The 16,276-nt window shown below is 35.7% G+C and overlaps 3 protein-coding genes across 6 annotated transcripts; all 3 read left to right on the top strand.

Moving 5' to 3' along the window:
* Positions 1-199: 199 nt before the first annotated feature.
* Positions 200-8,251, top strand: tcp11l2 (t-complex 11, testis-specific-like 2). 3 transcript variants are annotated; one of them, XM_077234422.1, is made up of 10 exons: positions 200-343; positions 2,172-2,352; positions 2,650-2,782; positions 3,000-3,120; positions 3,210-3,433; positions 4,088-4,224; positions 5,142-5,329; positions 5,428-5,609; positions 5,769-5,941; positions 6,849-8,251. In XM_077234422.1, the coding sequence occupies exons 2-10, from the start codon at positions 2,181-2,183 to the stop codon at positions 7,118-7,120; spliced, it is 1,602 nt and encodes a 533-aa protein (XP_077090537.1). In that variant the 5' UTR covers positions 200-343; positions 2,172-2,180; the 3' UTR covers positions 7,121-8,251. The 3 variants fall into 3 exon arrangements, with proteins under 3 accessions (XP_077090537.1, XP_077090538.1, XP_077090536.1); XM_077234423.1 differs by having other exon boundaries at positions 206-343; positions 2,169-2,352; XM_077234421.1 differs by lacking the exon at positions 200-343 and adding an exon at positions 1,411-1,431.
* Positions 8,252-8,492: 241 nt separating this feature from the next.
* stmp1 (short transmembrane mitochondrial protein 1) lies at positions 8,493-9,698 on the top strand. Its single transcript, XM_077234414.1, has 3 exons — positions 8,493-8,636; positions 8,838-8,891; positions 9,060-9,698. The coding sequence occupies exons 1-3, from the start codon at positions 8,622-8,624 to the stop codon at positions 9,135-9,137; spliced, it is 147 nt and encodes a 48-aa protein (XP_077090529.1). The 5' UTR covers positions 8,493-8,621; the 3' UTR covers positions 9,138-9,698.
* A 745-nt stretch (positions 9,699-10,443) lies between these two features.
* Positions 10,444-15,224, top strand: golt1ba (golgi transport 1Ba). 2 transcript variants are annotated; one of them, XM_077234410.1, is made up of 5 exons: positions 10,444-10,536; positions 11,674-11,765; positions 12,224-12,402; positions 13,255-13,336; positions 14,552-15,224. In XM_077234410.1, the coding sequence occupies exons 1-5, from the start codon at positions 10,512-10,514 to the stop codon at positions 14,588-14,590; spliced, it is 417 nt and encodes a 138-aa protein (XP_077090525.1). In that variant the 5' UTR covers positions 10,444-10,511; the 3' UTR covers positions 14,591-15,224. The 2 variants fall into 2 exon arrangements, with proteins under 2 accessions (XP_077090525.1, XP_077090526.1); XM_077234411.1 differs by lacking the exon at positions 14,552-15,224 and adding an exon at positions 14,335-14,369.
* The last annotated feature ends 1,052 nt before the right edge of the window (positions 15,225-16,276 follow it).

The following is a 16,276-nucleotide window of genomic DNA, read 5'->3' as shown; positions in this document are numbered from 1 at the left end:
GCGACATTGTCGATATTCTTTCTTTGTTTTATTGAAAAAAATGTTTTTTAAATAAAGCAACTTTTTTGTTCTTTTTCTTTTATTTAGTTTCACTTTCTACCGGTTGTGTGTGAATTTCTCAAATTAGCTTTAATCTTTTTATCGAAGACAAAACATCGAAAACCCTATATGTGCATAATAATAGATTATCCCTGTTTCACAAAACAGTACAAGTCAAGTCATTTTAAAGAGCCCTTTAAAGTCCCACAGAGAAGGAGTATCGATATATTTCATCTACAAATCGAGAAAAGCTCGGTTGTCCACTGTTGTTTGCCAAGTCTCCACTATCGGGGACTTGACTCAGGTAATTGTTACAAATAACAGTTAGTTTTATTTTGTCTGGAGTTTATATAAGTTATATTTTTTGGTAAATTCAAAGATGTGGACAATGGTTATGTTTACATAATTTACTCAAATGGATTACTATGCGTTTATAATCAAGCATTATTGGAAAATTACCGCAAGTGGAACACGTACGTCGCTGCGTAGTTCGCTTTACTAAATAACCAGACGCTCTGACGTAGTCTTATTTATTTCACATACAACCCATAAAGTTAATGTTTACTAAATCCACGTTGCTCATCTTTAAACGGACAGGGGTTTTGCGTGATCTGGAAAGTCCAGTTCGGCTGCTCATCTGCTTTGACAGTCTGCTCGTGTTTTGCCCTTGTTTGTGTGCTGAAGATTAGGTCACGTGTGCATCGCAGCTGAGCGCAGTGTGTCGCGCTGTTTACTGCACCTCCTTTTAGGGGCCAAATCTGCACGAGCCGTGACCGATGCCAGTGGTGCTGTTATCGGTGTCTCCCAATTTAAACCTGGCTGAGGTTGTGCATGTGCATGGCTTTCTGTTTTTACCATGCGAACTACTGAACGGGTCTAATACAAGAGGAGGTCGCAGTATTTTTCCCCTATGCACAAAACAGATGCTCTCTTTTGGGAGCAACAAGAATGGAAGGGCTTGAACATGTTATGTCATTGGGCTTTCTATTGGAACCAGGCTCCAAACACTGGTTTAAGTACCGGTATTTGTTAATTTTTATAGACTTGAGTTGAGACCATTCAGGGGCACGTTGAGGCACACAGATATCCAGTTCATATAAGTATTACCCTATTTTGCATGGTGAAGTCGACATTATGGTCTTAACATTATAATAAAACTAAATAAACAATGTGAGCATTTCAGCAAATTATAGTGACTTTATTATTAAAGGACAAAAGTATTTTAAAGGGACAGTTCACCCCCAAATTTTAATGTATTCAGTTAGCATTATCAGTCAGAATTGCGAAATGAAAAGTATTTTTTTTATTCAGTGACGGAAACAAGGTTCCATAGTCACTGAGATTGTGTTCCACAGAAGAGGGAAAGGCATACCGGTTTGGAACAACATGAGGGTGAGGAAATGAAGATGAACATTTTTGGATGAACTCTTCCTTAAACTCTCAAAATGTGCAGAGAATGTTTGTAGTTTTACAGTTGCCTACCACTATGAGTCTGAGACCACTTTTGTACTTCTGTTGTAATAGCATTAATCCAAATGAGCAATAGGTAAACTTGTAATTACAAGGAACGTAGTTAAACAATCAGTTTTGTCAAAGCATTGTGCATAATAGGATTTGTCACAAGCTTATCCGAATGCATTTTATTAATTAATGAAGGGCATTGTATTTTCCCTGATGCTGACTCAACATTTAATAAGCTTAAAGACTAGCAGTTTCTCGGTTACATCAGGTAGGTAACAGGTGTGTAGTGGGGCCTATAAAGGCAGAGGAGTGTAACGAGATAGGTTTGCTTTTAAAGATCACGCTGCTATCAGGCGTTATCTGTTACCCAAGAGACGGCACCGGTCAACGTCTGAATCACATTTAAAATACAATGTCCCTTTGTGGATGAATACCCACATGAATATCACTGAGCCCTTTTGTTCCCCATTTTTTCTCTAGACTTTGAAATTCACTCTTCTTTGTCAACGTAGCTTAATGTCCTTGTGGGAATTTCCAGCACCAAAAGTGTGCCAGCTCTAACCTTCCCATTTAAAGCATCAGCTTCAAGCTCGTCCCAAAAACACATTTTAGCCACAAGATTCAGTGCATTGAGTATGTTACCTTATACCTTATTAATGCATTCGCAGCAGCCACTCACAATGCCACTGAACGATGAACGTCCCACTTCCACATCTACGGTGGCCAGTGAGGAGCAGAACAGCGACACAGAGTCATCGGGAAGGTACGACAGTTTGACCTCGTCTAGCGATGTGGACTTTTCCCGCCAGAGCTTCACCAGCGATTCGTCCAGCAAACACAACTCTCCTTCCTGTAGGTGTAGCTTTTATTTTTATATTTTCAGTTTTTATTTGAATTTATATTTTAAAAAATGTAATATCATTTTGTTGCATGTTTTTGTTTTCAATTTAGCTTTTAGTTCTGATTTAACAATTTAGTACTTAAACTTTAACTTTTGCCAACTAACTGCAATGAAATAAGTCCAAGTTTTTCTGATATTTGTATTATTTTGTTTTAGTTAACAATATCAACATCTAAACATATTTTTGTTGTTGTTTATAGTCTATAGAATAAATTGTCTTTTAACCTGTATTCCCACTGTGTCTTCAGGCAGCCCACCAAAAACCGTAACACTTGACGAGGTCATGGCCTCGGCCCGGGACCTTTCTAATCTGAGCCTGGCTCATGAGATCGTAGTCAACCGAAACTTCCACCTAGAGCCTCCAGATCTACCTCAAAACAGGTACTAAACTCATTTATAATTTCCAGATCTGAGACCCACTTGATGTTTGGTATAGATGGGAATTAAGGGGGATCAAGAAAACGTACACAAGAAATAAAAAATGTATGCAGCATTGTTTAGCATTTTACTTTTTTTATTATTTAAAATAAATATATTTAATAAATAAAATGCCTAATAAATATAAAACAATTGATTCCAAACTTTTTTTTTTCTCTAGCCTGGAGAAGAGAGTTAAGGATATGGTGCACAGGGCCTTCTGGGACTGTCTTGAATCGGAGCTGAACGATGACCCCCCTGAGTATGGTCACGCTATCAAACTACTGGAAGAGATTAGAGATGTAGGTTACACATTTACTCTGATACAATGATGAAAAACAGTCTGATGGTAAACGAATCATTGATCACTTATTTTTTCCTATCATCAAAGACCCTACTGTCCTTCCTTAACCCTGGGGCCAACCGGCTGCGTACTCAGATTATGGAGGTTCTAGACATGGACCTAATTCGCCAACAGGCTGCCAACAATGCAGTTGATATCCAGGGCCTTGTGTCTTACATCATCAATACTATGGGCAAGTTCTGCGCGCCGGTACGAGACGATGAAATCAAGAAGCTTAAGGAGAGCTCAAGCGATGTTGTGAAACTGTTCAAGTATGTTCGAGGTGTCTTTTTGTATGCATTTGCAGAACTATAGAACTTTATGGCCTATTGGTTGGTAATAATAACATGACAAATAATGGGTCCTATTCACTAACCATGCATACACAAATATTTGCATGAAATCCGAGTTCGTACATTTTTATAAACAATTCATGAGTCCTCAATTAAAACAGGAACAACTGACACCATGCATGTGCAAAACTCACATACTAAAGGTTGCCTTATAAAGGTGTTATTGTTAAAAGCTTCATATCAAATATATTTAACCACACATATAAAGGTGAATTATAGCTGAGAGTGACAAAAAGTTGTAAAGGAAAGGTTGTGCCCTCAATTTAAAGCCCTAAATGACTCATCTCAGGCATTCAGATGCTATTTAGAATATTCCAAATGTATTAACATTAGAACGAGGTTAAGAACAAATTTGTGCGCATAAGAACGTGCTGTGAATTCTTCTTGATAAGTTGTCCTGTGCATACAAATGCAAATGATCCACGCAATTATCAGTGAATGAGACCCAGAAACTGAGGTTGATGTGGGACACACATCAGTAATGGCGTTCTCTTCACTAACAGTCATATTTGATGCAAACATTCGCCGGAGGTAAAATCATTGAGTTTTAAATGGCAACTTGTGTTGTAAAAGGGAGATCTTCCGGGTGCTGGACCTGATGAAAATGGACATGGTGAATTTTACCATCCAGAGCCTAAGGCCAGAGCTTCAGAGGCAGTCGGTAGAGTATGAGAGAGCCAAGTTTCAGAGCATTCTGGAAAGAACTCCCAGTAAGTCCACAAACTAAACCGAGATGAAAATTATTTTAATGGATAGTTCACTTAAAAAAAGACAATTCTGTCATTTACTCACCCTCATGTCATTCCAAACCTGTGTGAGATGTTTTGAAGATGTTTCGAATGTTTTTGTCCATACGCTGTAAGCAGAATAAAACTGGCAGCTGTGGTTGCCAAAATTATTCTGTAAAGATACGGTAAAAATTTAAACATATTTACAGAAAAGAAAAAAACAACTTTATACCGGTATATCCATAACCTTTTTTCTGCTGAATTAGCAAGCACATGCTCCATGTACTTTTCAATGTATATGTACAAGGCCATGTACTTTTAACGTATACTGACATCCACTATAATAAAACTGGTGGTAAACAGAAAAGCCACAATAAATCAAAGATCAAACACATAAAATAATGCAATAAACATTAATTTAAAACCATAAGATGGAACATAAAATCTTAATTTATAACTGATAATTAAGCAGGAGTATAATTATTCAAATTAAAAACACCATCAAATGTGAAGTGTCACAGGGAATTGTGGGAATGCCAGTTATACGTTTATTTGTTCAACCAAAAATGGTACATTTTGCAGGATTTTACTGTAAAATGACTTGAAATGCAAGGTTAGATCTATTAGTTTTTCTCCGTATACCATCTCCATCACTGAACTTACTGTTAGCCATTTTTACTTGCTTTTTTATACAGTTAATATTACAATATTTTTTTTACCGTGTACAATAAAAGTCAATGGGGTCCAAAACAACATATTTTTCAAAATATCTTCTTTTCGTGTTCCACAAAGTCACACAGGTTTGGAACGAGGAATAAATGATGACAGAATTTTCATTTAAATGGATAGTTTTTGCACATCTGGCCTCTTAACCCTATACATCATTGTAATTCCCCCAGATGCTTTGGACCACACAACTGAGTGGATCAAATCCTCAATAGAGGAGGCCACTCAAGTCATGCCACCAAAAGAGAAGAGCAGCAATTCTGAGCAGAGCAGCAAACCCTTACCAGGGCCAACGCTGGTGCTAAATACTGCCTACATAAGTCTGCTGACCTGGGACGAGAGCAAGGGCCCTCTGCCTGAGGTTGGAGCACAAACACGCAGTTATCATATTGAGCTTTGATATCAAATTCATAATGCATCTTTAAGAGCTTTTTTATGATCTGTATTTTGCACTTGCAGACTATGATTACGGATGAATTGAGGTTGCAGGAGATGCAGCGCTCTCTTCAGCTGTATCAAAAAGTTGCGTCTGTTCTGCTGATAGTCTACAGCTCAATAGGAGGGGCCGTGTCTGGCCTGCCCGCTCTTGTCGAGCGACTTAAGAAGATGACAGCAGTGCTGCTGGAGGGCATGCATAGCGCGTACGTCAGATCTGTGTCCTTCCCCAAAACTCTGCTCAGGCCAACACACGCACGCAATTACTCCACACATACTTCTACATAAATGTAATGCAGTTATGAAGGTGTCAATCTAAAAGATCTTTCCTGTCACCTTTCTTTTTCTATACAATTGGCTTACAGAGACTTCAACCTTAATGAAGCTCTTAGTAACGTCAGCGCTCAGATCTGCTGTGAGGTCAGCAAGTCTTTGGCTGAGAGAAACTTCCCAGCCCTCTCGACTGAACTGCAGGCAACTCTAAAGGGCCAGATCTGTGACATCACCCAGGAAAACAACCCAATACGCACTCTTGTTGGTAAGGAAAACGCATTTCAAAGGAATATTTGGGTTCAATAGCATTTGCAGCACTGCAGAAAAATCACTTTCTTACTCAATAAAATCTAAACATTCTTAAAATCAATATACATTTACTTGAGAAGTATAATGACTTTTGGTCTTGTTTTGATTTGTTGGGTTTTTGCTTAAAACAAGAAAATCTGCAAGTGGGGTGAGAAAAATGTACTTGTCTTCCTTTGAATTAAGTTTTTCTTATCCCACTGGCAGATGTTTTTTTTCTTGTTTCATGCATAAAGTCAATTTATTTTGAAGTATCTTGATTTAAGAACGTTTAGACATTTGTACTGGAAAATGAGACAAAATGCTGAATAATTTTTATTGAAGTGTGATATTATTTTCCTCAAATAATTATGACTCCTCCCTTGTTTCCTAATATGAAAAAAAATCATAAACCATGGCTATGGTTATGGTCAGGCACTTACAATGGAAGTGAATGGGGCCAATGTTGGTGAGGATTTAAAAGCAGAAATGTGAAAACTTCTAGTTTTACAAAAGCATTTACATTGATTATTTTGTTAAAGCTGTTTGATAATAAGTTGTAAAATCACATTTAACGTTAGCATGCATTTTTCTCACTCTACAAATCATGGTAACATGCATATTGTTCACGTTTTGAGGCTAAACTGCTGAAACAAGGATATTTTAATGTTTATAAATTGTTTGTTTTATTCAATTGTAAGTGCCTCTATGTAACAGTTTTTTGCTTTTTACTTTATTTTTTCATGAAAATGAAAGTGGAAATTATGTTTTTCAATTTTGTGGTAATCAACATTATCCCACAAATGTCATTGATTGAACTTAACTTGTACTAAACTCATATTGCCTTGAAGCCTGTATCATTTGAATGTGCCTATTCTGTCCCACAGAGGGAAGGGTACAGCAGTACTTGAGGGTGGTCCTTGCCTCTACCAACTCTCACAGGACACCCCCTCCCGTCCCGCCAGGCTTGGGTCTGATCCAGCAGGAGCTCATGGGACTGGGGGTCAGTTTTGTCAACCTTGTCAACTTCAACAAAAAGGTCTACGGTCCTTTCTACGTCAGCATCCTGAAGAATCTACTTTTTGCCAACACGCAAGCACCAACTCTGCAAAATGGGATCACACAGTGTTCACCCAGCAGCCCACTGGAGTCCAAATAGACAAGGATGCTTCATCTGTTCCCCGTTATCATACCCAGACGTTACACTTATGTGTTCCCAAGTGAGTTATTTGATGATTGATTCTAGAGATTCACTGCAGTACAAAGACGACTGAAAAACAACTATGTGGTATGGTGCTTAAAATGAAAAAGTATGGATTTTCGTTGTTTATAATGCTACAAACAAACTATGTTGGTTTCCAAGTAATATTTTTAGCATCTCTCTAACTGTAGTTTTAACTTGACAGTGTTACTGCAATAGAAATACAGTCCTTACGTACTATTTAGGTGCAAGGCAGAAGCTTTTATATATATATAATACAGCTGTTAAAGACATAGCCAAAAGAGGCTAATATATTTACATAAACAATTTACAGACATTTGAGAGTGTGCATTTGTTATACCCGTGTATGTTGTATCCCATTCCCAGATTCTAAGATTATAAAAAAATATGTTTGTTGGAGCATATTAAAATCCATCGGTGACAAAGTGAAATTATACTTTGTGTTTGGTACACATTTTTTGAAAGTATTGTATTACAATTGTTAACTGTATTTGTACTTGGAAAAAAAATGTCTGAATTTCTGTGTAATTTAAAGGGGAAGAAACTTGAAATTACTTAAAGAGGGAGAATCCAGAACTCTGACAAGAAAATTTGAACAATAGTTCAATTAAACATTTTTGGCCCTGGTGGTGTCATTTAATATAATTATGACCGCATGATTATTTGTTTTCCTTTTTTTCCCCTTTAGACATCAACATTTGGGTTAGTTTTGTATGTCATTGTGCTTTGGTTACAGGCATGTTTATTTCATTAATGTTGTTTATAAAAAAATTAAGGGGATTTTCTTATATAATGTCTGTTCTTATATAATTAAATTGTTGATAGCTTTACTTTACCTATTATCAAGAACCTTTTTTTGCTTGGGATTTATTTTTGTGTGACAAGTGAATGAATGACATTGTGTCTGGAAAGCCATTTTCGTATAAACATGACAGACCTTCAATTTAACAATTTTGCAATATGTATTGTTTGTTTTCCAGATGTATGTAAGAACCCTTATAAGAACAAAACAATATATGTAGTGTGACAAGCACTAAAAAAAATAATAAAAGAAAATGTGAAAACTAATTAATATTTATTTTAAACATTTGTATCTGCATTCACCTGACATAGCCTTAAATTTTCTTTCATATTAAATTAAAAAATAATTATTTGTTATTACTTTAAAAATTTAAATGTTATGGATATGTGAAAAATAATATTAATAGTTGAATCACAGTCTTATCTGTATTTAATTTGTTTTAGTTCAATTAAACATTTTCTGTCCCCAATCATCTTTAAGACCTTTTATTTTGCAAGGATATTCCTTCCGGTTTGTGTGTTGTCATGCTGACGAAATAGGAAGCTAATTGAAGGCTAGCCGTGTCAAACGACCATCCTAACTTTCGGGATCAGTGTCGCTTTTATTTAGTTTTTCCATAATTTCAAAACTGGAATCATGATGCAATTCATTGTAAGTGTTTAGATCTGTTTGTGTGATTGTAATCATGTGTTTAGTAACGTTAGCTTGCTAATTCGTAATGAAGTAGCTAACCGTAGCTAACTGAAGTCTCTTAGAATCTCTCAGATAAAAATAAACATTTAGTTAAAATAAACAGCCGGATATTTTACAATATGATAGAATGTATTTATCTGTTATATCTTGTTTTTACAGCTTGGCTTCACTCTGGGGAACGTGGTTGGCATGTATCTGGCACAGAACTACGAGGTTGTAAAAAATAATATTTATTTAACTTTATATTGTTAACTGTCTGATTTTGTCTGTATCTGTATAAAATCCCACGTAATAAACAGGTGGTCCTGAAATAGAGTACAGCTCTACTGTTTAGTGATCAATGACTAACTTGTTTATTGCTTAATATAACTTGTTTTCAAGGTACCCAACATTTCAAAGAAAATCGAGGCCTTTAAAAAGGATGTGGAAGCCAAGAAGAAACCCCCAGGCCCTGAGTGAAATATCATACGTCTAATTATAATTAACTGAAGATGGAGGGACATTTAAGAACAAGCATATCATATATAGTATGTGTTATTGCTAAGGTATGAAGGAAAGAGCCCTCAAGATGCACCATATATTGTCAAATAGTGCCTCTAAATCCCATTTGTTTTGAACGTTGATGTGTTCTGCATTTTGCATTGCTCTCTCTCTCTCTCTCTCTCTCTCTCTCTCTCTCTCTCTCTCTCTCTCTCTCTCTCTCTCTCTCTCTCTCTCTCTCTCTTAAATCAGGTTAGATTTGTTTAAACCTGATTGGTTTTCTGTTACCTGTTGGATAATTATTAATTAATATATTTTAAAACCCAATGTAAAATATGTTTGCCAGTTAAAACAACATCAGTTTGCAGCAACTTGATGTAGTTTTCTGTATTTATTGAGATACAACATGTTTGCAGTGCAAATTGTTGGACAAATAGAGAATTGCACATAAAAATCAGATGTTCAAAACAAATTACGGAAGAATGTTTTAAAAGCTTCTTTATACTACAATGTAATAAAGATTATATATACAAAATACAATTTTTATTGTGGCATTGTGGTGATATTTTCTAGTAATATTTAAGTCTACATATTACATTTAGATAAGACTTCAGAGGTATACGAAGACTATGCTAAAAAAAATTGTGTGATGGATAATAATTGATCTAAAATAAAATACACCAGAGAAACATGGGGTTTGGGTGTATAATGCTTAATTGAACACCAAAGGACACTTCATGGACACCTAAAATGACAACAAAAAAGCAGATCGTTTATCTTCTCATATGAAACAAAAGTCATAAACTAAGAACGGTCATGAATTACACAGACACGTCCAAAAGGTTGAACCAGAGCCATAGAAAAACGGCTCTGGTTTGAATAATGTAGAAAGTTCCGCTATTTTAAAAAGTGTGGTTTTGTAAAAAAAAAAAAAAAAAATCGCCAGATGGCGCAGTAAACACGGAAGTAAACAGCTTTTCAGTATCCAAAATAAAACAGTTGTGTCTCTGTGCATTTACTAATGTTAAAATGATGGTATACAAAAATATTACAACAAATAATTTCGATTTAAAAAAAATTAAAACCAACGGTTGTAATTGTCCATAGTTGACCCAAATATGGGTTTAAAACAACCCAGCATTTTTAGAGCGTAAATGTCTTAAACATGCTTTAGTTTTTTTTTATACGTAGTGGGTTTTTGACGTAGTTTTCGAAGTATTAAATTAATACGAAATGCATTAATTTAACAAAGTTTTTTCGTTTAAAGTTTCTCCGGATGTTGAGAGTGAGTGTTTCCGGTACTCGTGGCCGGGCCGCTCCTGTGACAGCAGCTGCTGCTCGAGACCAGCAAAGATGATCTCCCTCACCGACTCCCAGAGTAAGAACAATACTTCCTGTCTCACTGACAGCTTCTCGTAAGACATTGTCTATTGTCAGTGCATTCATCTACAAAGCCTGTTGTTTTTATAACTCCGCCTGTCAACATAAGTAAATATACTATATACTAATGAAGCTGCGTGCAGATATCACACCACTAGTAATAAGTCTAACGTAAAAATCATTGGAAGACACATTTATTAAAGATGGCAAGATAGATCCATAACTTTTAAATACATTATTTTAGGATACTTTGATTCTGACCCTACTAAAAATACTGCTTGCTTTGTTATACGTTTTATTGATCTTCTTTGCAAATGTTATATCCATAAATGTAACGTTAAGTTTACCAACAAGAAACCAATTTTTTGTTTTTTGGAAGAACTTAAAATGTATCTTAATACTATTATATATCCAGTAAATAAGAAAGCAAGTAGAACGAATTTAATTTGTACACTGGAATGAAATTGATATAATAATATCTTACCCTCATGTTCTTTTCATCCAATCATTGTGAACTCTTTTTTTCTCATGTGTATTTTGATGACATTGAACATATTGTTAAAACATTTTGTATATTGTATACAAAATTGTATATCATAAAACAGTCATTGGAAATAGACAAAAAAAATGTTTTAATGTTGACAGGGACTAGTTAAATTAAGACAGAACAATCCTATCTAAACAATTTCATACATAGGACATTGTAATATATATAATAAATATGATATATATATATATATTATCGGCAACATTTTACAATAAGGTTTCTTTGTTAAGATTAGTTAACTACTTTAGTTAACATGAACTAGCAGTGAACAATACTCAGCATTTACTAATACATTTTTAAGATCAAAAGTAGTATCAGTTAACATTAGTTAATGCACTGTGAAAAAAAAGAATTATCTAGTGATAAAAATGGTGATAAATAAATGATCACTAACAAATGTGAACAAGTGCTGTAACAAATTAATTGTTAGTTCATAATGCATGAATCAATGCTAACAAATGAGACCTTTGTTACCTTATTACCATATTAATGCTAATTATATATTATTATATATACAAATTGACACTGTTAAAATGTATTTAATTATCTTTATATTAGTATAATGTATGGCTTTCCCTCTCTCAACAGAAATTGGAATGGGGCTAACAGGATTTGGGGTATTTTTTCTGTTCTTTGGGATGATCCTGTTTTTCGATAAAGCCCTTCTTGCCATAGGAAACGTGAGTGGCCCCATTATGTTGTCATTAATATTTTAATTATTAGATTGTAACTATTTTATGTGTTACATTATATTGTATGTAAAATTAGTTGTATTCTAATATTTAATTGTACCAATATATATGTATTTCACACTTACGTGTTTGTATTCCTTAACTATTATTAAATAATATTATTTAAATTGTGTGTGTGTGTGTGTGCACCTTTGCTTGCGCACAGTTAATAACATAAATAGTTTCATGTACACATGTTTGCATGCTTTCTGATCGGTTTCTTTACAACACATTGTTAATATCCTTCATGCTGCTTTTTCCTGCTATTAAGTGTCCTTTCATAATAGCAACCAAAAAATATTACTGTTGTTTTGCTATAAGCTTAAATTACGTTAGGTTGAGTTGATTGCGATACATAAGCAGAGATCTTTCTCTCTCACCTGTCTCTCTGTCTTCATTCTTCTCAGATCCTGTTTGTTATCGGCCTGGCGTTCGTAATCGGGCTGGAGAGGACATTCAGGTTCTTCTTTCAGAAGCATAAAATGAAAGCCACCAGCTTCTTCTTAGGAGGCGTCTTGGTGGTGCTGATCGGGTGGCCCATCGTCGGGGTCGTTCTAGAGTTTTATGGCTTCTTTCTTCTATTCAGGTATTTTTACAGGATTAAGAAGCCCTTAACCAGGCAAATTATTCTACATAACTAGTAGCTAATTAGTTAAACTGTTTTTTAAATGGCTGATGCCAATACAGATTGACAGAAGGAGGATAATTATATACAGATAAATGAGACAACAAAATGGAAATTAAATGAACACTTATTTCACACAATATAATTATATTAAAATGTACGGTAACACTTTAATTTAGGGTCCAATTCTCACTATTAACTAGTTGCCTTATTAGCATGCATATTGCTAGGATATTGGCTGTTTATTAGTACTTATAAAGCACATATTATTGCATTATTCTGCATGACAATATTCTACATCCCTTTATCCTACCCAATACATAAACTTAACAGCTACATTACTGACTATTAAAAGGCAGTAATTAGGGGTTTATTGAGGTAAAAGTCGTAGTTAATAGTTAGTTAATAGTGAGAATTGGCTTTATGCCCAGCTGCACTACTTCCTGAACTTCAGCCAGCTCCTTTGTTTCCTGTCTGCCATTATTGGACAAACTGATTAATCCAGGTGTGCCTGGCCTCAGTAACAATAATCAGGCACACCTGGATTAATCAGTTTGTCCAATAATGGCAGACAGGAAACAAAGGAGCTGGCTGAAGTTCAGGAAGTAGGGAAGCTGGGCATAAAGCCTATTGGACCCTAAACTACTGTATGTAGTGAGACCACATGTACATTATTCATGTAGTCTCTCTGTCAATTTTGGAACTGGGAAAAGGAGGAATTAACATTTTAGATCAATGGCAATAATCTCAAAATGATCCCAAATAAATAATTGCTGATGAAATCTGGGTGTATGTCCTTCTCTTCATGTGTAGGGGATTCTTTCCAGTGGTCGTAGGCTTCATCAGGAGGATTCCTGTGCTGGGATATATGCTGAATCTTCCCTTCATTAGTGGGGTAAGTTTTACTCAGCAGGGTGATAAAAGAAGAGAGTGCACGGTTGCACTTTTTCCTCTCGTGCTTTTATTTCTATGCAAGGATCCTCTGAGATTGTAGTGAATTTAACACGTGTTTTAACCAGGCACAGTGCGATAAAGTAACAAGTTATAAAAAAACACTGTTAGCTGTAACAAACATGAGCAGTCATCAGTTCTGATTGGATGTGATTGTGCTAGCATTTACACTGTCAGTGTGGACCGACAGATTATCAACTTGTTATGTCACGTCTGGTTAGGACACATGCAAATTCACTTTAAATGCTTTTGCTTGCTTTAGCAGCTATGAGACTAACAGGCTTTTCCACAAAATCTAATACAAATCAAATGGGATATCTTTGAAAACAAGTTAAATTGTTGTTTAAATATATTCAAATATTTTGTTTTATATAAAAACATTTTTTTTATTATTATTAATACTTGTATTCAACAAGAATGCATTAAATTGATCAAATGTGACTCAAGACATTTATGTTACAAAAGATTTCTATTTAACTTTCAAAAATCACAAAAATATTAGGCAGCACAACTGTTTTCAAAATTGATAATAAAATGTTTTTAGAGCAGCAAATCAGCATATTAGAATGATTTCTGAAGGGTCATTTGACCCTTAAGTAATGATGCGCAATGATGCTGAAAATTCAGCTTTTGACATTTTTAAATCTATTAAAATAGGTTTTAAATTGTAATATTTCACAATATTCCTGTTTTTTATGGTAATTTTTATCAAATAAATGCAGCCTTGGTGAGCATTAAGAACATTAACATGAATGTACAAACATTTGAACGGTAGTGTATCTACTAGATAGACACTATTTGAGTGGCATCATAGGTTTTAGATAACACAAGCATTTAGATAGACACTTTTTAATGAGCAGGATTACTACCTGTTTTCACCTTAATGTGAGAAAAAAGGCTCTTGTGAGTGTCTTTCAACATGTGTTTGTTGTTCTTTTAAAGCCTTCCTAAGGCTGAGCGGACAGACAGCCATCTTGGTCAGTCACTGCTAATTCTGTCTTGCATGTGTGAGCATGAATCATGCCGTTCTGTGTGCACTGAATATTTTAATTGATAAAAGTGCCATGAACCAGATGAGATATCAATTTTATATATATAAATACATTTTTCCTTGAAAGTGTCCTAATCCTTCCATAATTTTTTGTTGTTGTTTCTCCAGTACGTGGACAAAATGAGTGAAAGCAACAACATGGTTTGACAGACTCTTTTTGGCCACTTATTTATGATGGATTTTCTAAAGCTTTACCTTGAAACAGCCATGTGAAGTATTGAGCTTGTATTACCGAAGCTTTATATTCAGGACGTCTGAGAGATATTTACGTCAACGAGAAGCAAACTGTGCTGCGTGGAAAAGAAGCCACACCTTCGCCTGCCAGATCTATAGACTGCGTCACAACACCCAGCATCACTGCATCCCAGAAGAACTTTGCCCTACTTTATAAACGCAAACTTCATGAAGAAGTTAACGGGTGTCCTCCCATGAGGGATGGTTAGTTGGATGTGTAGAAGAGACTTCTGGAAGTCTGTATTCTGTTACAACAATGGCCTTGTTACACAGTGGTGTCTGTAGTTGTATTTTAAAGATGGGGGAGAACTGGATGACTTTAATTTCTTGATGTTCTATCACACTTGTGATATTTACACTTTCTTATAAAATTAAACTGTTACTTTGTATCTGACTGGCATAAATGTTATTATTATTATTAATTATGTTCTTTCTCTGTCTTAAATGGATTTCCAGCTGTTGTCACTGTAAATCTGAACATTTGAATTAAAAAAAAGTTCAGCTGCCACCAACTTTTGTAAATATAAATTAAAAAATCCTGATATGAGTTTTTATTTATTTTTTTTATTAAATATCGGGGGTATACTGTAAACATGAATGAAAAATATACACTGAAAAAAATTATAAACGGAACACTTGTTTTTGCCCCCATTTTTCATGAGCTGAACTCAAAGACCTAAGACTTTTTCTGTGTACACAAAAGGCCTATTTCAAATATTGTTCACAAATCTGTCTAAATCCGTGTTAGTGAGCACTTCTCCTTTACCAAGATAATCCATCCACCTCACAGGTGTGGCATATCAAGATGTTGATTAGACAGCATGATTATTGCACTGGTGTGCCTTAGGCTGGCCACAATAAAAGGCCACTCTAAAATGTGCAGTTTTTCTGTATTGGGGGGGTCCGAAAACCAGTCAGTATCTGGTGTGACCACCATTTGCGTCACGCAGTGCAACACATCTCCTTCGCATAGAGTTGATCAGGTTGTTGATTGTGGCCTGTGGAGTGTTGGTCCACTCCTTTTCAATGGCTGTGCGAAGTTGCTGGATATTGGCAGGACCTGGAACACTCTGTCGTATACGCTGATCCAGAGCATCCCAAACATGCTCAATGGGTGAAATGTCCGGTGAGTATGCTGGCCATGCAAGAACTGGGATGTGTTCAGCTTCCAGGAATTGTTTACAGATCCTTGCAACATGGGGCCGTGCATTATCATGCTGCAACATGAGGTGATGGTCGTGGATAAATGGCACAACAATGGGCCTCAGGATCTCGTCACAGTATCTGTGTGCATTCAAAATGCCATCAAAAAAATGCACCTGTGTTCGTTGTCCATAACATACGCCTGCCCATGCCATAACCCCCATGGGCCAATCGATCCACAATGTTGACATCAGCAAACCGCTCACCCATACGACGCCATACACGTCTACCATCTGCCCTGTACAGTGAAAACAGGGATTCTTGAGTGGGATGAAGAGGACACCTCTCCAAAGTGCCAGACGCCATCGAATGTGAGCATTTGCAAACTCAAGTCGGTTACGACTACAAACTGCAGTCAGGTCGAGACCCTGATGAGGACGACGAGCATGCAGATGA

Source organism: Siphateles boraxobius, unplaced genomic scaffold (genome assembly GCF_051911475.1).
Source record: "Siphateles boraxobius isolate OS27281-9 unplaced genomic scaffold, OSU_SipBor_1 19, whole genome shotgun sequence".
NCBI classification, from domain to species: domain Eukaryota; kingdom Metazoa; phylum Chordata; class Actinopteri; order Cypriniformes; family Leuciscidae; genus Siphateles; species Siphateles boraxobius.
This window is presented reverse-complemented; position numbering and strand designations above follow the sequence as displayed.

Excerpts from the sequence above, each read along its gene's own strand:
- golt1ba (XM_077234410.1), top strand. The coding sequence starts at position 10,512 with ATGATCTCCCTCACCGACTCCCAGA. Across the intron at positions 10,537-11,673 it reads CTCCCTCACCGACTCCCAGA|AAATTGGAATGGGGCTAACA; the intron begins GTAAGAACAATA and ends CTCTCTCAACAG. Across the intron at positions 11,766-12,223 it reads CCCTTCTTGCCATAGGAAAC|ATCCTGTTTGTTATCGGCCT; the intron begins GTGAGTGGCCCC and ends CATTCTTCTCAG.
- tcp11l2 (XM_077234421.1), top strand. Across the intron at positions 3,121-3,209 it reads TACTGGAAGAGATTAGAGAT|ACCCTACTGTCCTTCCTTAA; the intron begins GTAGGTTACACA and ends CTATCATCAAAG. Across the intron at positions 4,225-5,141 it reads CATTCTGGAAAGAACTCCCA|ATGCTTTGGACCACACAACT; the intron begins GTAAGTCCACAA and ends TAATTCCCCCAG.
- stmp1 (XM_077234414.1), top strand. Across the intron at positions 8,892-9,059 it reads ATCTGGCACAGAACTACGAG|GTACCCAACATTTCAAAGAA; the intron begins GTTGTAAAAAAT and ends CTTGTTTTCAAG.